The sequence below is a fragment of the Moschus berezovskii genome, chromosome 23, assembly GCF_049115385.1.
Source record: "Moschus berezovskii isolate FMDL1 chromosome 23, NW_MosBer_1.0, whole genome shotgun sequence".
NCBI lineage: Eukaryota > Metazoa > Chordata > Mammalia > Artiodactyla > Moschidae > Moschus > Moschus berezovskii.
This window is the reverse complement of record NC_142482.1, coordinates 56,125,304-56,141,979: the sequence shown is the minus strand read 5'-3', so window position 1 is coordinate 56,141,979 and position 16,676 is coordinate 56,125,304. Positions and strand designations below refer to the sequence as shown.

Below are 16,676 nucleotides of genomic sequence, written 5' to 3'. Positions count from 1 at the left end.
ATTTCTGACTACACCTACCTCTGAAAGCACAACGTACTCAAACTAGTCTGCCTTTAAAGATGTGTTCAACCAATAGTGTCTCAATTTTACCATCAAATCACCAAAATGTATGTATTCTTTTCTCTCCCTCACAAATAGAGCACTGTGTACTGGGTTGGACAATACACTCCCTATGACGCTGACCCGTGCTCTCCGAAAAGCATAGTCGCGTAGCCTGAAGTCATTCTAGAAGGACGGGACACTACCTCTCTTTGCTTTGGTGTGAGTCTGTAAGAAGTGACTAAATCATTCCTAGAAATATGCATTATCTCTGAGCTTTGTAGCCATTTGCAACTGAGTTTGAAGACTTTGGCACTGACCAAACAAAAAAGACCTTTGTTTGGAGGAGGTGTTACAATTTGCTCACCCCACTGGCATGGGTGACTTGACGGTGAAGAAATACTTTTCATTTTTAAAGTGATGTCACAGAGTCCTTGAAATGCTCAAGGACCTCCAATTTTGTGTAATATTTAAATTAAAAAAAATTATTTGGTTGCATCAGATCTTATTTGGGGCATATGTGGTGTAGTTCCCTGACTAGGGATCTACCTGAGCCCCCTGCACTGGGAATGCAGAGCCTTAATCACTGGACCTGGAAGTCCCTAAAGATTTAAATTTTATCTTGACTTTGAAGGTAGAGATATTAGGTGAAAGTCCACTTTTCTGCATACCCCAAAGAGCCACGTATTGAGGGAAAAATTCATTAAATTAGAACTATCTTTATCTAGAAATGCACAATTCTGGAACAGGGCCATATTTTATTGAGTTTATAAGTGAAGAAACTGGAGGTACCCTCTACCTTGTCAAACTCTGATTCTCCCCAATATTATTCAGGGTGTGTATGTATGGTTTTGTGTGTGTGTATCCATGTGTCTGTCTAGGAAGTGGACAAAGGAAAGTGAGGTGGAGCCTATCTTCTCTATTCCCTTTTAATCTATTTTTACTTGTTGGTAGACGAGTCATACTGCTAATAGCAGCTAGCTGGCTGGTATCTGAGTGCTGTCCTGAACAACCAGATTTCACAATGCTTCACATCCCAATTAAGGAAGTCCTCTGCCCCCTAACCAAAGGCTTCGGGGGTGTGTGAGTGCAGTGTGTGTAATTTATGATGACTCAGCGTCTAAGAAGGCACAAACATTGTAGCTTCAACTATTTATGGTTCTTATATTACCTTTCAAGGAATGAGCCTGGAAGACCTGGCTAAAGTCTTTGAATCATTTCCTGCCAATATCGGGCTATGTCTCATTTCGGAAGGTAGGAAGTAGTCTTTATAAGGACGATGTCATGGGGTTTAGATAAACCTTAAAGGTTACTTGAGTTGTCTGCATGCCACTCGGAAGCAGAATGTGCCCCAGGCTAGTCTGTCATACACAGTATAAAGGTAGGCTGTTTCAATGTGCCTGTGAGCTGTGGTGGTAGCGGTCAAGAACTTGCCAGCTAACACAGGAGATGTAAGAGACCTGGATTTGATCCCTGGGTCAGGAAGATCCCCTGGAGGAGGGCATGGCAACCCACTCCGGTATTCTTGCCTAGAGAATCCCATGGACAGAAGATCCTGGCTGGGCTACAGTCCATGGGGTTGGCCTCAAAGAGTCGTACATGACTGAAGCGACTTAGCACACATGCATGAGCTCCCTTAAGATTAGGTGAAATTTACAACATATTTTGGGACCCTCGAGGAGGGAGACATTGCTGGGGTGCAGAGAAAGCTTCCCAGAGGAGATGAACACTGAAATGGGCTTTAAAGTATGACTAGGAGTTCACAGGTAGCACAGCAAAGGGAAGGCGGTAAATAGTAGCGTATGCAAAGGAGGCTCTGCTCCTCAGTAGGAACAGTCTGGGTCTCCTCTTTTGAGACTATATGAGTGTTAGCTTATCCTGTTGTCTAAATTCTGCAAAATGTATACAACTCATGCCTTCAGAAAAGCTGAATGTGACCTCAGTCATGCTTCAGATGCTCACTGGTTGTGAACAGATAAGTTATGATTACAGAAGACAGATGGTGACATTCTCCAAGACCCTCCTGGGGGAAAAGGACCATGTATTATCTGACATGCGTCGTAACAGACTAACGCGCTGGACGCAGGATCTGACTTGTGTGTGTGCTGGTGAAGGGGTGATAAGATCAGAGCTTATTTAAAGGTCAACGCAAATTAAATGCCTCCTTCCTTGCTTCTGCCTGTGCGTTCACTCATTAGCTGTTATCTATGTGCTGATGGTTTGCTAGGAGCTTGGCCTACCGCTGCACAGAGGGCAGTCTGGGGGAGAATGGAGACATGCATACACATGGCTGAGTCCCTTCGCTGGTCACCTGAAACTGTCACAGCACTGTTAACCAGTTATACCCCAATACAAAATAAAAAGTTAAAAAAAAAAAAGAGACCCAGCCATGGCCTCTGCCTGCCTTAATGGAATTTATAATTTAGCCCAAAACTGATTTCAGAAAGATGCAAAGGAAATCTAAATCCACCAGTTAGAATAAAAGCGATATGTTCAAAGAATCAGAGAAATACACATAATTCCCTGTGAAGATCAGGCACGAAATGAGTGAACTCAGGTGGCAGGTTTTCAGCTTTGAGACAGAGAAATTTACCTCTTAGACTTTTGTAGACCGTGTGCTTTTAAAGTTTGGGTCTAAATCGTCCTCTCTAAACCATAGCCCCACATTAAGGACAATTTTGCCTTGAAAAAATCGAGGACACTTTTAAAAAATATAATTCAGCTTTTCAAAAGCTTGAACTATGAGTAACTCATTTAATTTAGAAATGCCTGTGAGTTCTTGGCAATCACAGAACATATTTAGAGGTCTTTGCAAAGTGAGAAGAAGCTAACCTACAGATTGTTTTCACATGTAATGAAATAGTTATGACATCTAAATGTAACAATTAATGAGGTTGACACTGTGTTGCTTCCGGCACATTTGTCTAAATGGTTACTAATTTCTATTAATTTCTATTTTGCAGTTTTTGTATTTGGAGCCAAAATGTTTTTTTCAGGGCTCCAAGATGCTCGGAGACACTGGGCGTTCTGCCCACAGTGCCTAATGGATATAGTGGCCCTGCACACAAAACCCAGGGTGAGAGAGACCAATGAAATTAAGTCAGGGTGTCAGTGTGTATGGTTTCCAGATAATTTGGGGTGTTCTTTCCACTCTGTGCAAAATCTCTGGAGAACCAAAGAAAGAGCCACACAGTCAATGGGAACAGCATATACACTGGCAGTAAAGTATTTGCATATTCAGTGCGGAGTATAAAACACAGAGATGATCAGTTTAAAATAAACTCTGAGAAAGGAAAGAAAACACAAGGGAGAGGCACTGATTTTTTTAAGGCCCTGCTCTGCAAATTGCTGTGGCCCTGGTCCTTTCCCTGCTGTGTATCATTTAATCCTCACAGCAACCCCAGGGGGTCCTTATGATTATTCCCATTTGACAGATGAGGAAATAAAGTCTAAAGAAGTTGGGTCACTCGTCAAAGAGATTACGGCTACAGAGAAGCAGAGCCAGGCGCTGACCTCCCCCCAGAGCCCAGGCTCTTTTCACAACGCTCATGCCGTCTTCTCTCAGGAAAGGGTGGGGAGGATACGATTTTCTTTCTTTCTCTAACCTCTGATTTAATAAGTGACGAATATCATTTTCTGTGGATGGGATGCAGGAAGTGGGGTGAGGGCTGGAGTTTCCCAGAGAGCAAGGTTGAATTGATACAAGGCAGAATTCACTCTTTTTTTTTTCTGAATGATTCATTAGTAGAAAAAACTGTGGTGGATAAAACTTCTGAAGCCCACAGGCTATAGCAGTGTCAAGGGAATCTTTAACTGTGGAAAGTCCCAAATCACCAACTGGAACACATCCAGCTTCCCTCGTGGCCCTGTCACAGCTTGTCTCCAAGTGCAGTCCTGGACCACCTTCCCCAGCTATCCCAGGAGCTTCCCCGGGGCCTGGGAGCCTGCATTTCAACTCACCTTCCCTCTCTTGCTTGGTGAGAGGTAAATTTTAAACCACACTTCAGGGGTTTCAGATTTTAGAACTACACTTCAATGGTTCAGAGACAGATTCCACTGCCTCTTCTTTCTCTCCTTCAAGAGATTATAAGGACTAGAGTGTAAGCCACCAGGAATGGCCAGTTCTGGGTTCACCACCATTTTGCAGATGGGAAATTAAAAGAGAAAACTGGGTATGGGGCTATTCAGTTAAGTCAGGAAATGAGAACTATAACAAACAAACAAACAAAACCCCTGCAAGGGGTTTATCTCCATGCATCTTCCATGTACCGAGATAAACTCCGGGGGCCTTGGCTGAACTCATCAGTGTGATTCTCACCCAGTGAGAAGCTCCTGAGTCAGAGGAGACTTTTTTTTTTTTAAGAAGCACGAAAAACGTTTTGCTTTATTCTTCTAAATCCCAAAGTGACAAAGATACTATCAATTAGCTTCCGGATAGCATATAAGTATGCCAGCATTCTTCTCACACTGAAAATTTGAAGGGAGAATGAGTATGTGATTTTTTCTACTAGCTTCAAATATTGAAGAAAAATCTGTGGCCAAAGCTCAGACCAGATGGGCGTATATGTTTTTAACAAAATAAGTTAAAAGAAAGAGTTAATGTGTGTGTGCCACGGGAAAAAATAAATCATACCTCTTTACCTCATGTGTCAGGAATTAATTCAATGTTTTTAAATTTTTCCACAAAAGATTATCTTCTCACTTTAACGGGAGAAAGCTGAGCATAAGCAAAACTGCATTTCATGTTTCATGCTCTGAAATAGTCAGTCATAAAGCTACTTTTCAACTCGACACAGTAACAGACCATCACAGACAAGGGTTCTGTAACTGAGGGAGATGCTGATGGAGTTTTTGAAACATTACTTGATTATTCTTTGATTTATTTTTACTTTCTGTCTATGCCACACAGCATATGGGATCTTAGTTCCCTGACCAGGGATCGAATGCTCGCCCCCTGCACTGGAAGGGGGGCCACTGGACCATCAGGGAAGTCCTGATGGGAGTTTTTAAAGCAGCTGTTGGTACTCAGAAGATTTAGATGACCCGTCAGCAGTGGGCCCCTCCACTACAACGAAGGGAGAAAGGAGGAAAGAAAACGGGGCGAGAGAGAGAAAGAGCAGACGGCGGAGGGAGAGGAAAGCAAAGAAGAGGACAAGCCCACTCCCGTGGGGTCTGGGCACGTGGTCCAGTGGACAGCAGGGAGGTGGCAGCCCAGAGCCAGGGGCACCAAGACGCCTCAAGGTGAGGCCAGGGGTCTCACCGGGTGCTTGGCAGAGAAGAGCCGGGGCTACGCCTCCTGCCGCTCCCCAAGAGCAGCCTCAGACCTGGACTGCTCGAAGCTCCACCCTTGGGGGTCTGTCTGCCCCTGAGCTCCCTAAACCTCCCCCAGGTCTGCAGCATCCTCCACGAAGGGCTGGCAGAGCGAGTGCCCTTCCAGAATCCGACTTCCTCCGACGGAATCACCTACCTCTTGCTTAACCACTGATTTCAGAATTTAAAAAAAACAAGTGCCCAAGGGTAACCTCAGCACCCTGACCTCCATCCAAGGGAAGGTGCGTCAAAGTAGCGGATAGAGGGGTCAGGAGTCGAGCTGTGAAAGTTACAAAAAGGGAAGAAGCCCGAAGTTTCAGACTTTTCAGGCTGGGGACTAAAAAGGTTGGAGTCTGAAAATGAAAACATGTCACCTTCCTGCCAAAATAAGCTGTGATGGATGCTCAGACCCCACCACCTTTCAGCCAAGCATTTCCTGTCCTGCCACACCGCCCCCACCCGCCTCACACCAGCTCTGATGAGGGAGGGCTATTTTTAAGATGCCAACATCCAGGACCAAGAATGAGAGAAGTTATTTATTTATAGTTACACCTTTCGGGCATTCTTTTTCTCCACTATCTCCAGGAGATACAAGCCTGGCTTGACTCTCCCTTTGAATCTAAAATCCCTGGGATAAGAAGGACTATGAAAGGTCACGGACGCCATCCATGACCTCTAGACTGGGATCGTCATCCTGGACCATATACAAGTTGGAAAACTGTTTGCTCCTTGAGGAATTCCTCCTACACCAGGTTTATAAGACACCTGTGTTCTTGAGCAGCACTTTGTAAAACACACATTTCGTATGAAAGGTGACTTGAAAATACATTCGTGGCTTTGTAATTTAAAGATTCCAATAGTAAATCCCCCTACTTTTTTTTTTCCCCAACAGAGGATTCCATTATCATGCAAATAGATGTTGCATTATCTACCTGGGATTATAGGCTCAGACTCTCGTATTGGGTTTTTCGAGGCAGGGCACGTGTGTACATCGCGCTCTCCGCATCAACAAGCTCTTTCTGGTGTCCAGCTGCGTCCTTTCACTCATTACTCTGATCTTTTCTCATTCCATCAGATGAGCCCCTTCTTAACACCAGACCTCATAGGACCCATCGCAGATGCTTGGAATTTGCCAGTAAACCAAACAGAAAAGCCCTCCCTTGTAACGTGCACGGAAGTTTCATCTTCCAGTTGGCTCCTACCCCCACCCACCTCCACAGGCCCACACAAGTTCACAGCCATTATTTTCTTCACAGCCGTTTCCCCAGCTGACATTTGGTGCTGGCTGCAAGGAGATCCAACCAGTCCATTCTAAAGGAGATCGATCCTGGGTGTTCATTGGCAGGACTGATGCTAAAGCTGAAACTGCAATACTTTGGCCACCTCATGCGAAGAGCTGACTCATTGGAAAAGACCCTGGTACTGGGAAGGACTGGGGGCAGGAGGAGAAGGGGACTACAGAGAATGAGATGGCTGGATGGCATCACTGACTCGATGGACATGAGTTTGAGTGAACTCCGGGAGTTGGTGATGGACAGGGAGGCCTGGCATGCTGTGATTCATGGGGTCGCGGAGAGTCGGACATGACTGAGCGACTGAACTGACTGATGTCTCTCGCTGCAGTGTTTAAGTATCGTGGAGGCCACATTCACTCTTGGATTCATCACAGTATCACAAGCATCGAAAATATGCTAGATGATTAAACTTCATTTGATTGTCTACTTATCTCAAATTCTTACAGCATTTGGAATTACAGAGAGTGCTGAAGAGGTCCTTATTTTTTTTTTAAAGATTTTTTGATGTGGACCATTTTTAAAGTCTTCATTAAATTTGCTACAATCTTGCTTCTGTTTCATGTTTGTTTATTTTTTTCTTATCTGAGAGGTATGTGGGAATCTTAGTTCCCTGACCAGGGACAGAACCTTGCATTGGAAGGTGAAGCCTTAACCACTGGACCACCAGGGAAGTCCCCTCACCATTTTTTTTTTTTTTTTATTATGACGCCTTCCTAAATACCCTAGCTCCACGATTTTCACCCACTGCTTCAGGCATCATTATAGGAACTACTAGAAGGACAAGAGGCTGGCTCTTCTCTGAATTCACTAGTCTGTATGTTAAGTGAGTCAACCTTGAGGCTGATAGCTCTCCAGAACACGGTGGGAGGCTTCACCCACTCCCCCTTCCTTGCAGCCTCTACTTCTCATGGATTCTTCGTGCAGCCAGGCATGTGGCATCATGGCCGGTGGGGTCATGATTCAGCTTTTAGTGAAAGGAGAGTCCTTGCTGCCTCACTGTGCTTGTGCAAAGAATGGTGCCTTGTACTACTCCAGGGAGAAAGAGAAAAGACTGGAAACTGTGGAGTGCAGAGCCCATGCTGTAAAAGCAGGTCTATCAGAAAGATGGAAACACTTGACGACGCGGTATAACCTGGCACGACTCGGGAACTTGTAAGGGCTATGGATCAACAGTACTTGGCATGGGGTGGGTGTTCAAGAAGGTTTTACTGACCAATGAATGGAAAAATGATGCCCCACGCCCCCGCAAAAAAATAGGCAAGCTAGAGTATTCAGACGTTCTTACTTCTTGGAAGATTTACTTACTTTTTCATCGGGCTTCTTGGAAGCTCCAAGTTCTTATTTTAGGAGCACACACACACACACACATACTTTGATTGCAATGGAAAAAATGAAATAAGAACAGAAATCTAGCTGTTGTTCACTCACCTTTTTACTTATGTGGGGACCATTAGTGCCCCCAGCGCCTCTCTGCCCTGAGGGTGGCACTTGATAGACATCTTGTTCCTGGGTCCCATGACCAGTGGGGACTTGGTAAATTCCCTGATTTTGGTAGGAAGGTGGCACTTGGTAGATGGTGTCTCGAGGGGCGCCCTGTGGGTTTGGTATCTGATAGAGCTTCTGTTGGCCAAAGGGCGGTGGCCCCAGTCCCGAAGTGGGCAGGTCCTGACTGGAGGAGGTCTCTTGCACCGGGCCAATCAGCAGCTTCACCCGGTTGCCAGGGACAATGCCCTGCCGGCCGTGTAAGGAGCAGAGCCACCATCCCTCCAGTCCTCCTGTGTTCTGCTCGATGACAGTCAGGATGTCTCCCTTGCGAAAAGCCAGCTCCTCGGCACACTCCGGGACATTGTCGTACAAGGCTCGGGCCATAAGATTCTAGGCAGGAAAGAAAAGAAGGGCAATGCACGTTAGCAGATGAGCTGGAGTCCCTAAAACACCTAAGCCCATGCTCTTATGGAGAGGCACACTTCTTGGAAAGAGGAGGATCCGAACAATAGGCTGTAAGGAGAAAAACAGATGGTGCAGATAAAAGACAGATCCATACGTACTGTGTCTGCCACCAATGACATCAGACCGCCTCCTCGGAAAAGCTCGGAACACCACTGAGTGCCGTGTTCCAGCAGCAGAGGCTGTGCCAAGGGAATTACGAGGAGCTCGGTGAAGGAGCTGGAGAGCAGTTCACTCTACAAAGCATTTTCCTTCCTTGCTTCAACCCAGTCGAAGGAAGAAAAGTGTATTCCAAGATATTCAAATAGACTACAACAGACTTTTTTTTTTAAGTATATTGGAGGTAAAGAGAGTCAAAGAAAATCCCCCCCAGACAAACAGCACAAACGGCGTTTATATCCAGTGTTAAAATGGAAACAGAAGTACACTGATCTCTGCCTTGGCAGGCCTTAACAATTCTTACTCTCAGTTGATCAAGAGGTCCTTGGATACAGGGAGACTCTACAAGCAGGGGATGTTTACATGATAATCCCATGCAGAGTGCAGCGTGACGGTGGTCCGCACCTCCAGACCCGAGCGTGTGGAGCTCCAAAGAGGTTACCCCACCTGGGCAGGTAGAGGCCATCCCGTCCTCTCTGGTGTTTTATTCCCACCTTTCCTGAGGGCCCCTCCTCACCCTGCCACTTTATTTCCTCCTCCTTGAATCTCACCATTCACATTGGAAAGGCTCTGCCTTCCCCTTTCATGGGCCCCAGACACTTTCTCTCTTTGTGTGAAGGCCCGTCTGGCACTTTCAGTACTGAGCAGACAGCCAAAGTAGGCATTCGGCAGGGAGCGGGTAGGCAGTACATGCCGACGTTCTTGGAAGCCTTTCAAAGGCTCGGCGATTTCATTTCTTGGCATCACTCACGTCTCGAGGCACGAGGGTAGCCTTCCCCACCCTGTGCCGGCTCCTTCCCAGCACACACAGAGCCCGGGAACGTTGCAAATTCATCTCCAGCCATCAGAAAACTCAAAGCGGTCTCTTCAGCGCTTCACTAGACAGTCGGGATGCCCTCGATGTTGGGGTGATGACGATCGGCTGTGGGACACACTGCTGACTGGATGGAGTGTGCTCTGATGACACACCCGTGGAATTCGGGGCTGCTGTTGTTTGGACTTCTGCCCCTGTTTTCCTCTCTAAAGATGTGGATTTGATCTTTCAGCCTCCTGCTTTTCAGCCCTCCATCACTGACATGCGCTCCCCATCTCCCCATAACCACAGGTCCTGCGCTGTGGGCTGTGCTCTGTGAGGGGTCTGTTCCCTGTTCAGTGGTTGGGGAGGTTCCTACTTTTACTCTTAACCAAGCTCCTCTGGGTACAGTGCAGCGGCTTCACCTGAGGAAAGGAGATGAAGCCCTGGACCTCAGCGCCCAGGAAGCCTGGTGACGCTCTTTAAGAATAAGACTGAAGTCCTTGTTCTTGACGGTTTTCTGATCCAGGAAGTCTATGATGTAGACAGGCAAGCCGGAAAGGGAAGTTCAAGGTTACCGAGGGGTTTGTATTCCAGGTGGAAGTCATACTTGGTATTTATATTCTAGGAAGCTTTGGGTTCCTTCGAACAAAAGTTCACACACACACAAATAAAAACACGCAGCACCATAACCTGACATGAGGAGCCATTTAAGGGTAAGTCCTAATCCTGAAATCTCTTACGCTTCTCTTCTCCCATCTCGTGGGTGATCTGTCCTTGAAAGAAAAATTCATTGAGTTGAAGAAGACAAGACTCTTTTCCTCTGTACCTAAATGATGGGAAGGAAATTCCGTCAGTTCAGTTCAGTTCAGTCGCTCAGTCATGTCCGACTCTTTGTGACCCCATGGACCACAGCACGCCAGGCCTCCCTGTCCATCACCAACTCCCGGAGTTCACTCAAACTCATGTCCATTGAGTCGGTGATGCCATCCAGCCATCTCATCCTCTGTCGTCCCCTTTTCCTCTGGACTTCAATCTTTCCCAGCATCAGGGTCTTTTCAAATGAGTCATCTCTTCGCATCAGGTGGCCAAAGCTTCAACATCTGTCCTTCCAATGAACATTCAGGACTGATCTCTTTTAGAATGGACTGGTTGGATCTCCTCGCTGTCCAAGGGACTCTGAAGAGTCTTCTCCAACATCACAGTTCAAAAACATTAGTTCTTCTGTGTTCAGCTTTCTTTATCGTCCAGCTCTCACATCCATACATGACTCCACCAAAACTGTCCTGTGGTGACAGAGCAGGAAGACAGCTGACCACTCTGGACTCTGTCCCCTTCTCCGGGGCCCATTCATGGACTGGGAACGGCTAGCAGGGAGGCCCTAATGCCTCCTGACATCAGGAGTGACAGGGTTGGGCCCAGATCTATAGGAGTTGAGGGTCCAGAGCTTGATACTGGTGATCAAGAAGGGAAAGAAAAGAAACAGAGAACAGGGACTTCCCCAGAGGTCCAGTGGATAAGACTCTACCTTCCCGTGCAGGGGGCCTGGTTCCCATCTCTGACTGGGTGACTAAGGTCCCCTATGTTGCTCGTGGCCAAAAATTAAAAACAAAAACAGAGAACACCAGAAGGGTGAAGACCACAAACCTCATCAGCACACACGGGCTCCAGGCTTCTGGAGTTGGGTCACGGCTGTGGGGCTCTGAGAGGCACTGAAGCGGAGCCACGGACCGCAACCAAGTCGAGGCGGATAGCGGTCCCTGCACGAAAGCTATTCTAGATGTTCTTCGCCTCTTGTCCCCGTGACCCTCCACCACCACCAGCTAAGCAGCATGTTAAGGCTTCTAGACAGGCCACCAGAGCCGCTTCTTGTGGAAAACCCAGGGGGCAGCCTGTGGACGCACCGTGGGTGTCTTCTGATAACTCCTCCCCCGTGCCCACAGACTGGGATTCAGGGAGTCCTGTGAGGCTGCTAGAGAGGCACCCACTGCCAGCCTGGTGTCTCAGCACTGAGAGTTATTCTCAGCCTCGGCCCAGTGGGGATGTTATTTACTATCTGCATGAGCTACAGGGAGCCAGCAGTCTCCCACACATGGGGTCACAGCTCCTTCAGAGGACACCTGGACCTGGCCTCCCTGTTCCACAGATGAGGAAAGACATCGGCGGAAGGGGACGGTTTATCATCTGCCCAAGGCCACACATCGGTGGAGTCGGAGATGGGGACAGAAGTGTGGTCTCTTGGCCCAGCTCTCCTTCCAGGACTCCAGGCCACCTTAGCTCTAGTTCATACCGTCCTCCAAACTGGGCTCCATTCCACTTTACAGTAAAGCTCTGAAGACGACGATTCTTTCTGTCATGTCTAGGGGATAAGTCAATTCTTGGGGTTTGGGGTCTTGGCTGTGTGACTTGGGCAGATTACTCCCCCCACCTTTGCACCTGAACTTCCTCATCTGTAAAATGAGAATGAGGATAACATCCCTACGTCATGGATTTGCAGTGAGGATTCAGTGAGTTCATTAAAGTCAAGTACTTGAACATCGTGGGAGACTTGGGAAGCGATGATGACTGTTTAATGTGTTGATGGTGCTTTGATGGCAAGCTTCCTAACAGGTTACCTCCTCAGTTCGCAACCAAGGGTTGGTCTCAGTCTAATGACGCTATCATGTATACCTCTATACACATCTGATGCTTCTCGTGCTCACAATTACACTTCAAGAGAATTGTATCTTGAAGCAGTATTTCTCTGAATTAAGAATGAGTTCTGGTCACTGCAACCTCTTGTTGAGTATTTGCCTACAAACAACAAGAGTGAAATCATTGGTTGATTCAAGAGACCTTCTGAGACAAAGTAAAATAATAATAATAAAAGTTTCCCATGTGACTCTGTGGTAAAGAACCCCGCCTGCCAATGCAGGAGACATGGGTTTAATCCCTGGGTCAGGAAGATCCCTTGGAGAAGGAAATGGCAACCCACTCCAGCATTGTTGCCTAGGAAATCCCATGGACAGAGGAGTCTGGTGGGTTACAGTCCATAGGGTCTCAAAGAGTCAGACACCACTTAGCAACTGAACAATAATGGCATTTCTGGGAAAATTTTATGAGGTTCCAGAAGAGTACCACCCATCAGAAAATGTGGAAAAACACAGGCAAAGAGAAGCTTGACTTTTGAAAACACTTGATGTGTTGAGGCAAGAATTTAGTAAGAAGATAATAGCAAAATTAACTTCAACCAGAACAGGAACCATCTCATTCAAAAGTGCACAGGCAACTCACAGACAGGCAGGTGAAGAGTTAATTTTCCTGGCGAGGACAAGGTGGAGAGCACTCTCTCTCTGTGGTTCTCTAAGGCCACAAAGTCAGAAGGTGATTATATGCATATCTCACAAAAACCCAGGCACCGCAGCTTGCCTGGTCAGGACCCACTGCTTTGCCCACTCTCCCTGGGAAATTTATCTCCAGGGCAGGAAAGGTCAACACAGAAACACATCGAGAAAGATAAGAGAGCTATGTAATTCTATATCCAGCTGGATGGTTAGCCTCCAGAGGCTGGCAGTTAGAAACCCAGCTAGAGCTTGGCAAAGCACCAACACAGTCGGGACACAGAACTCGAAAGCCAGAACATCAAACAATTACAGTCCAACTTGTTCACTTCACAAATGAGAAAAACGAGGCCCCAGAAGTTAATGATTTGCCAAGTCACCTGGCAAGATGGTCACAGAGCTGAGCTAAGAACTCGGGCCTCTTGTTTCCAGCTCGAGAATTAGGATGGTATTTAATAAAGTCAGAGGCATGTGCTACAAAAGCTGTGGTTCTAATTAGGATGGGAAATCTGCATTTAGAATCGTAAATCCTATTTGAGGGACTCTAATCGTCTCAGCCTGTGGCGCTGACCCCACCCTCGTCTTCCTTGAAACTGTCCTGGGCTTCTATGCTCCCATCCTGGTTCTCCTTCTTCCCTTGAGCTCAAAACCAGTCATTTTCCTTCTCTTCCACAGGCCATTAAAATTTTTTTTTAAGGTTTATTAATTTATTTAGCCGCATAAATTTATTTAGCAGCACGGCACGCAGGATCTTAGTTCCCTGACCAGGGACTGAACCTGCACCCTGTGCAGAGGAAGTGCGGAGCCTTGCCCCTTGACTGCAAGGCAAGTCTCTATTTTCTCCCCCACCCTTTTAGTGGTCATGTTCCAAGAGGATCTCTCTTCTTCCTGAGCTCGCTCTCTGCAGGACATCTCATTCATGCCGATGGCATCTAAACACCCAGGTGACACTCAGAGCCACAGCTCCAGCCTCGGCATTCCCTCTGCTCTCCAGTCCCGTACTTCCATCGTCTAGTGAGTATATTCCCCTCACACCCAGGTGCCAACCCCCCTCTCCTGGTCTCTCTCAGTGAACAGCAGGCACACAGCTGCCCAAGACTGGAGCCTCAGGTTTGCTGAGTCACTCCACAACCCGAGCCCCAGTCAGCTGGGACCTGCTCATCCTCCTCACTGCTGCTCCCCACTCAGGCCACCAGCGACTTGTTTTTGGTGTGAAGGGAGGAGAGGGCAGGTATGGCAACTGCTTCCCAACTGGTTTTCCTGCATTCAACTTCCTCCCACCTCCAAACCCATCTTCCACATCACCAGAAGGGTTCTCGTCCCAAAGTTGCTTCCCTTTCTAGTTCTTGGTGATAGCATTTCTTGAGGTCAAACCAGTCAATCCTAAAGGAAACCAACCCTGAATACTTACTGGAAGGACTGGTGCTGAAGCTGAAGCTCCAATACTTTGGCCACCTGATACAGAGAGCCAAGTCATTGGAAAAGACCCTGATGGTGGGAAAGATTGAAGGCAGGGGAGAAGGGGAGGACAGAGGATGAGATGGTTGGTTGGCATCACCAACTCAATGGACATGAGCTTGAGCAAACTCCAGGAGATAACGGAGGACAGGGGAGCCTGGCCTGCTGCAGTCCATGGGGTCACAAAGAATCAGACACGACTCAGTGACTGAACAACAGACTTGTACCATCCCATTCAAGACCGAGAACTCCTTAAGTTCAGGGAGGCTGTTCTTCCTTGGGCATTTTTAGAACCAGTGTCTGAAGCAAAATACACACTCACTGTGTTTGCTGACTTGAAATGGACTCTGATTCTGGTTCTCTACAGAGAGGGTGAAATGGTTTTCTAGAGATGCCTGCAAGGTATGCGGTGGAGATTTTCAAATGGACGTGGGGAGATGAACTAACAGGACCAGAAAGATAAACGGTGCGTCCAAGTCACTGAGCCTCAGGGCCAGAGAATGTGGGAGGCGGCCGGCAGGAAAGCGCCCGCCTCGCCCTCTTAAAACAGGACGGGGAGCCTGCGTCTACAGCAGACGCACTGAGCAAGCAGGAAGGCCCAGAGGAGCCGGCCATCCCCCCCTGGTCAAATACAACGGTCTCTGTGAGAGCCCTGCTCTCCCTTCAGTGCAGCAACCTATGTCTGGCGGTAGGTGACTGAGCACCACTCACGCTTGGCCAGAATGCTTGGCTTCTGTGATCCCTGGGTTCCCAGGCTGTGCCCGAGCAGTGGGAGGCAAAAGCCCTGCAGCGTGACAGCAAGGACACTGAGCTCTGGGCCACGCTGTCGCTTCCATACCCGCTCTCGCCTGCCCTGCTACCAAGAGGGCGCATTACTCCTACTGCCAGGGAAATGATCTTCCAAACCCGGGGAGGTGTGACTTATAATTTCCATGACCATTTATGCCGTTCTCTGAAGAGAAGTGAGACACAATGGCTGGTGTGTCATCCTCCCTTCCCTCCCCGCACCCCGCCCGGACGGACAGCATCATCAATGGCCCAGCTTCCTCTTATTATTTGGTTTCGTTCTATATTTACCATGCAGGAGCTCCTGCCAAGGCCTCGGGGCCACCACATTCTCAACAACGTGACTTTTCTGTGCCCAACACCCCCCCCCCCCCCCCAGACTTTAGCCCTGGACTCCGGCAGGGACACACACACAGAGCCAAGGAGGAAATGGCCATGCTCAAGGAAATCGGTCCCCAGGGAAGTGGCTGGGGGATGAGCGTGAGCCAGGTCAGTCTCGGGACACACGGGAGAAGAGCAAGAGGATCTGGTGTCTTTAGTCTGCCGACAAAAATCAGCTGAGATCTTTTCCATTACAGTTTATTACGAGATTCTGAATATGGTGTCTTGCAATAACCTATAATGGAAAAGAATTTTAAAAAGAACACAGATACACACACCTATGTGTGTGTGTGTGTCCATGGGATTCTCCAGGCAGGAATACTGGAGTGGGTTGCCATTCCCTTCTCCAGGGGATCTTCCTGACCCAGGGATCCAACCTAGGTTTCCCACATTGCAGGCAGATTCTTGACCATCTGAGCCACCGGGGAAGCCCTGTATGATCCCGTGTATATATATAGCTTCCCAGGTGGTGGTAGTGGTAAAGAACTTGTCTGCCAGCAGGAGACTCAAGAAATGCCGGTTTGACCCCTGGGTTGGGAAGATCTCCTGGAGGAGGAAATGGCAACCCACTCCAGTATCCGTGCCTGGAGAGTTCCATGGACAAAGGAGCCTGGCAGGCTACAGTCCATAGGGTCGCAAAGAGTCACACACAACTGAAGCAAGTTAGCATGCACGCAAGCTTTTATATATATATATATATATATCTCCAAATCACTTTGCTGTAGAGCTGAAACCTAAGACAATGTTGTAAAGCAACTCTACTTCAGTTAAAAAAAAATCAGCTCCAGTCTAAGGGCCATCAAACCACTTTGGCTTCCTCCTGCTCTCATCTTTAGGATACAGTGGGATGTGAGATTTCCCCAAAGAAGGAGGACACAGTCACGGTCTGAAACCCTGGATATCTATGAGTGACTGGATTTTGATTCTTGGAATACTTGGTTTAGACCTGGATTCTTTCATCAGATGACATCTGGAATGTTGAATTTTTTAAAGAGCTGAATCCTTTGGAGATTAAGTAGTAGATATAAGGCTTTCAGGTTTAGGAGTCAGAAGATACGATGCAGAGCGCATCTAAGGTTTTTTTCTCAGCAATATTTTTCCACTGCGACCTGACAAACTCTTCATTAGGTGCCCTGAACCAGCTGCAGAAGGGCAGTGTGACATCCTGTGAGATGTCTAGGAATACCA

The 16,676-nt window shown here is 47.5% G+C and overlaps 1 protein-coding gene across 4 annotated transcripts in view; it reads right to left on the bottom strand.

Annotated features, from left to right (window-relative positions):
- The window catches only part of NEDD9 (neural precursor cell expressed, developmentally down-regulated 9), a 194,465-nt gene that overhangs the window by 24,456 nt on the left and 153,333 nt on the right, over nucleotides 1–16,676 (bottom strand). For 3 of the 4 annotated variants that reach the window (XM_055405924.2, XM_088831373.1, XM_055405923.2), the window contains one exon: nucleotides 8,073–8,519. In XM_055405924.2, the coding sequence (XP_055261899.2) occupies nucleotides 8,073–8,519 (447 nt within the window). Of the gene's footprint in view, nucleotides 1–8,072; nucleotides 8,520–9,301; nucleotides 11,037–16,676 lie in introns of those variants that run through there. The other variant, XM_088831374.1, reaches the window with a different exon arrangement.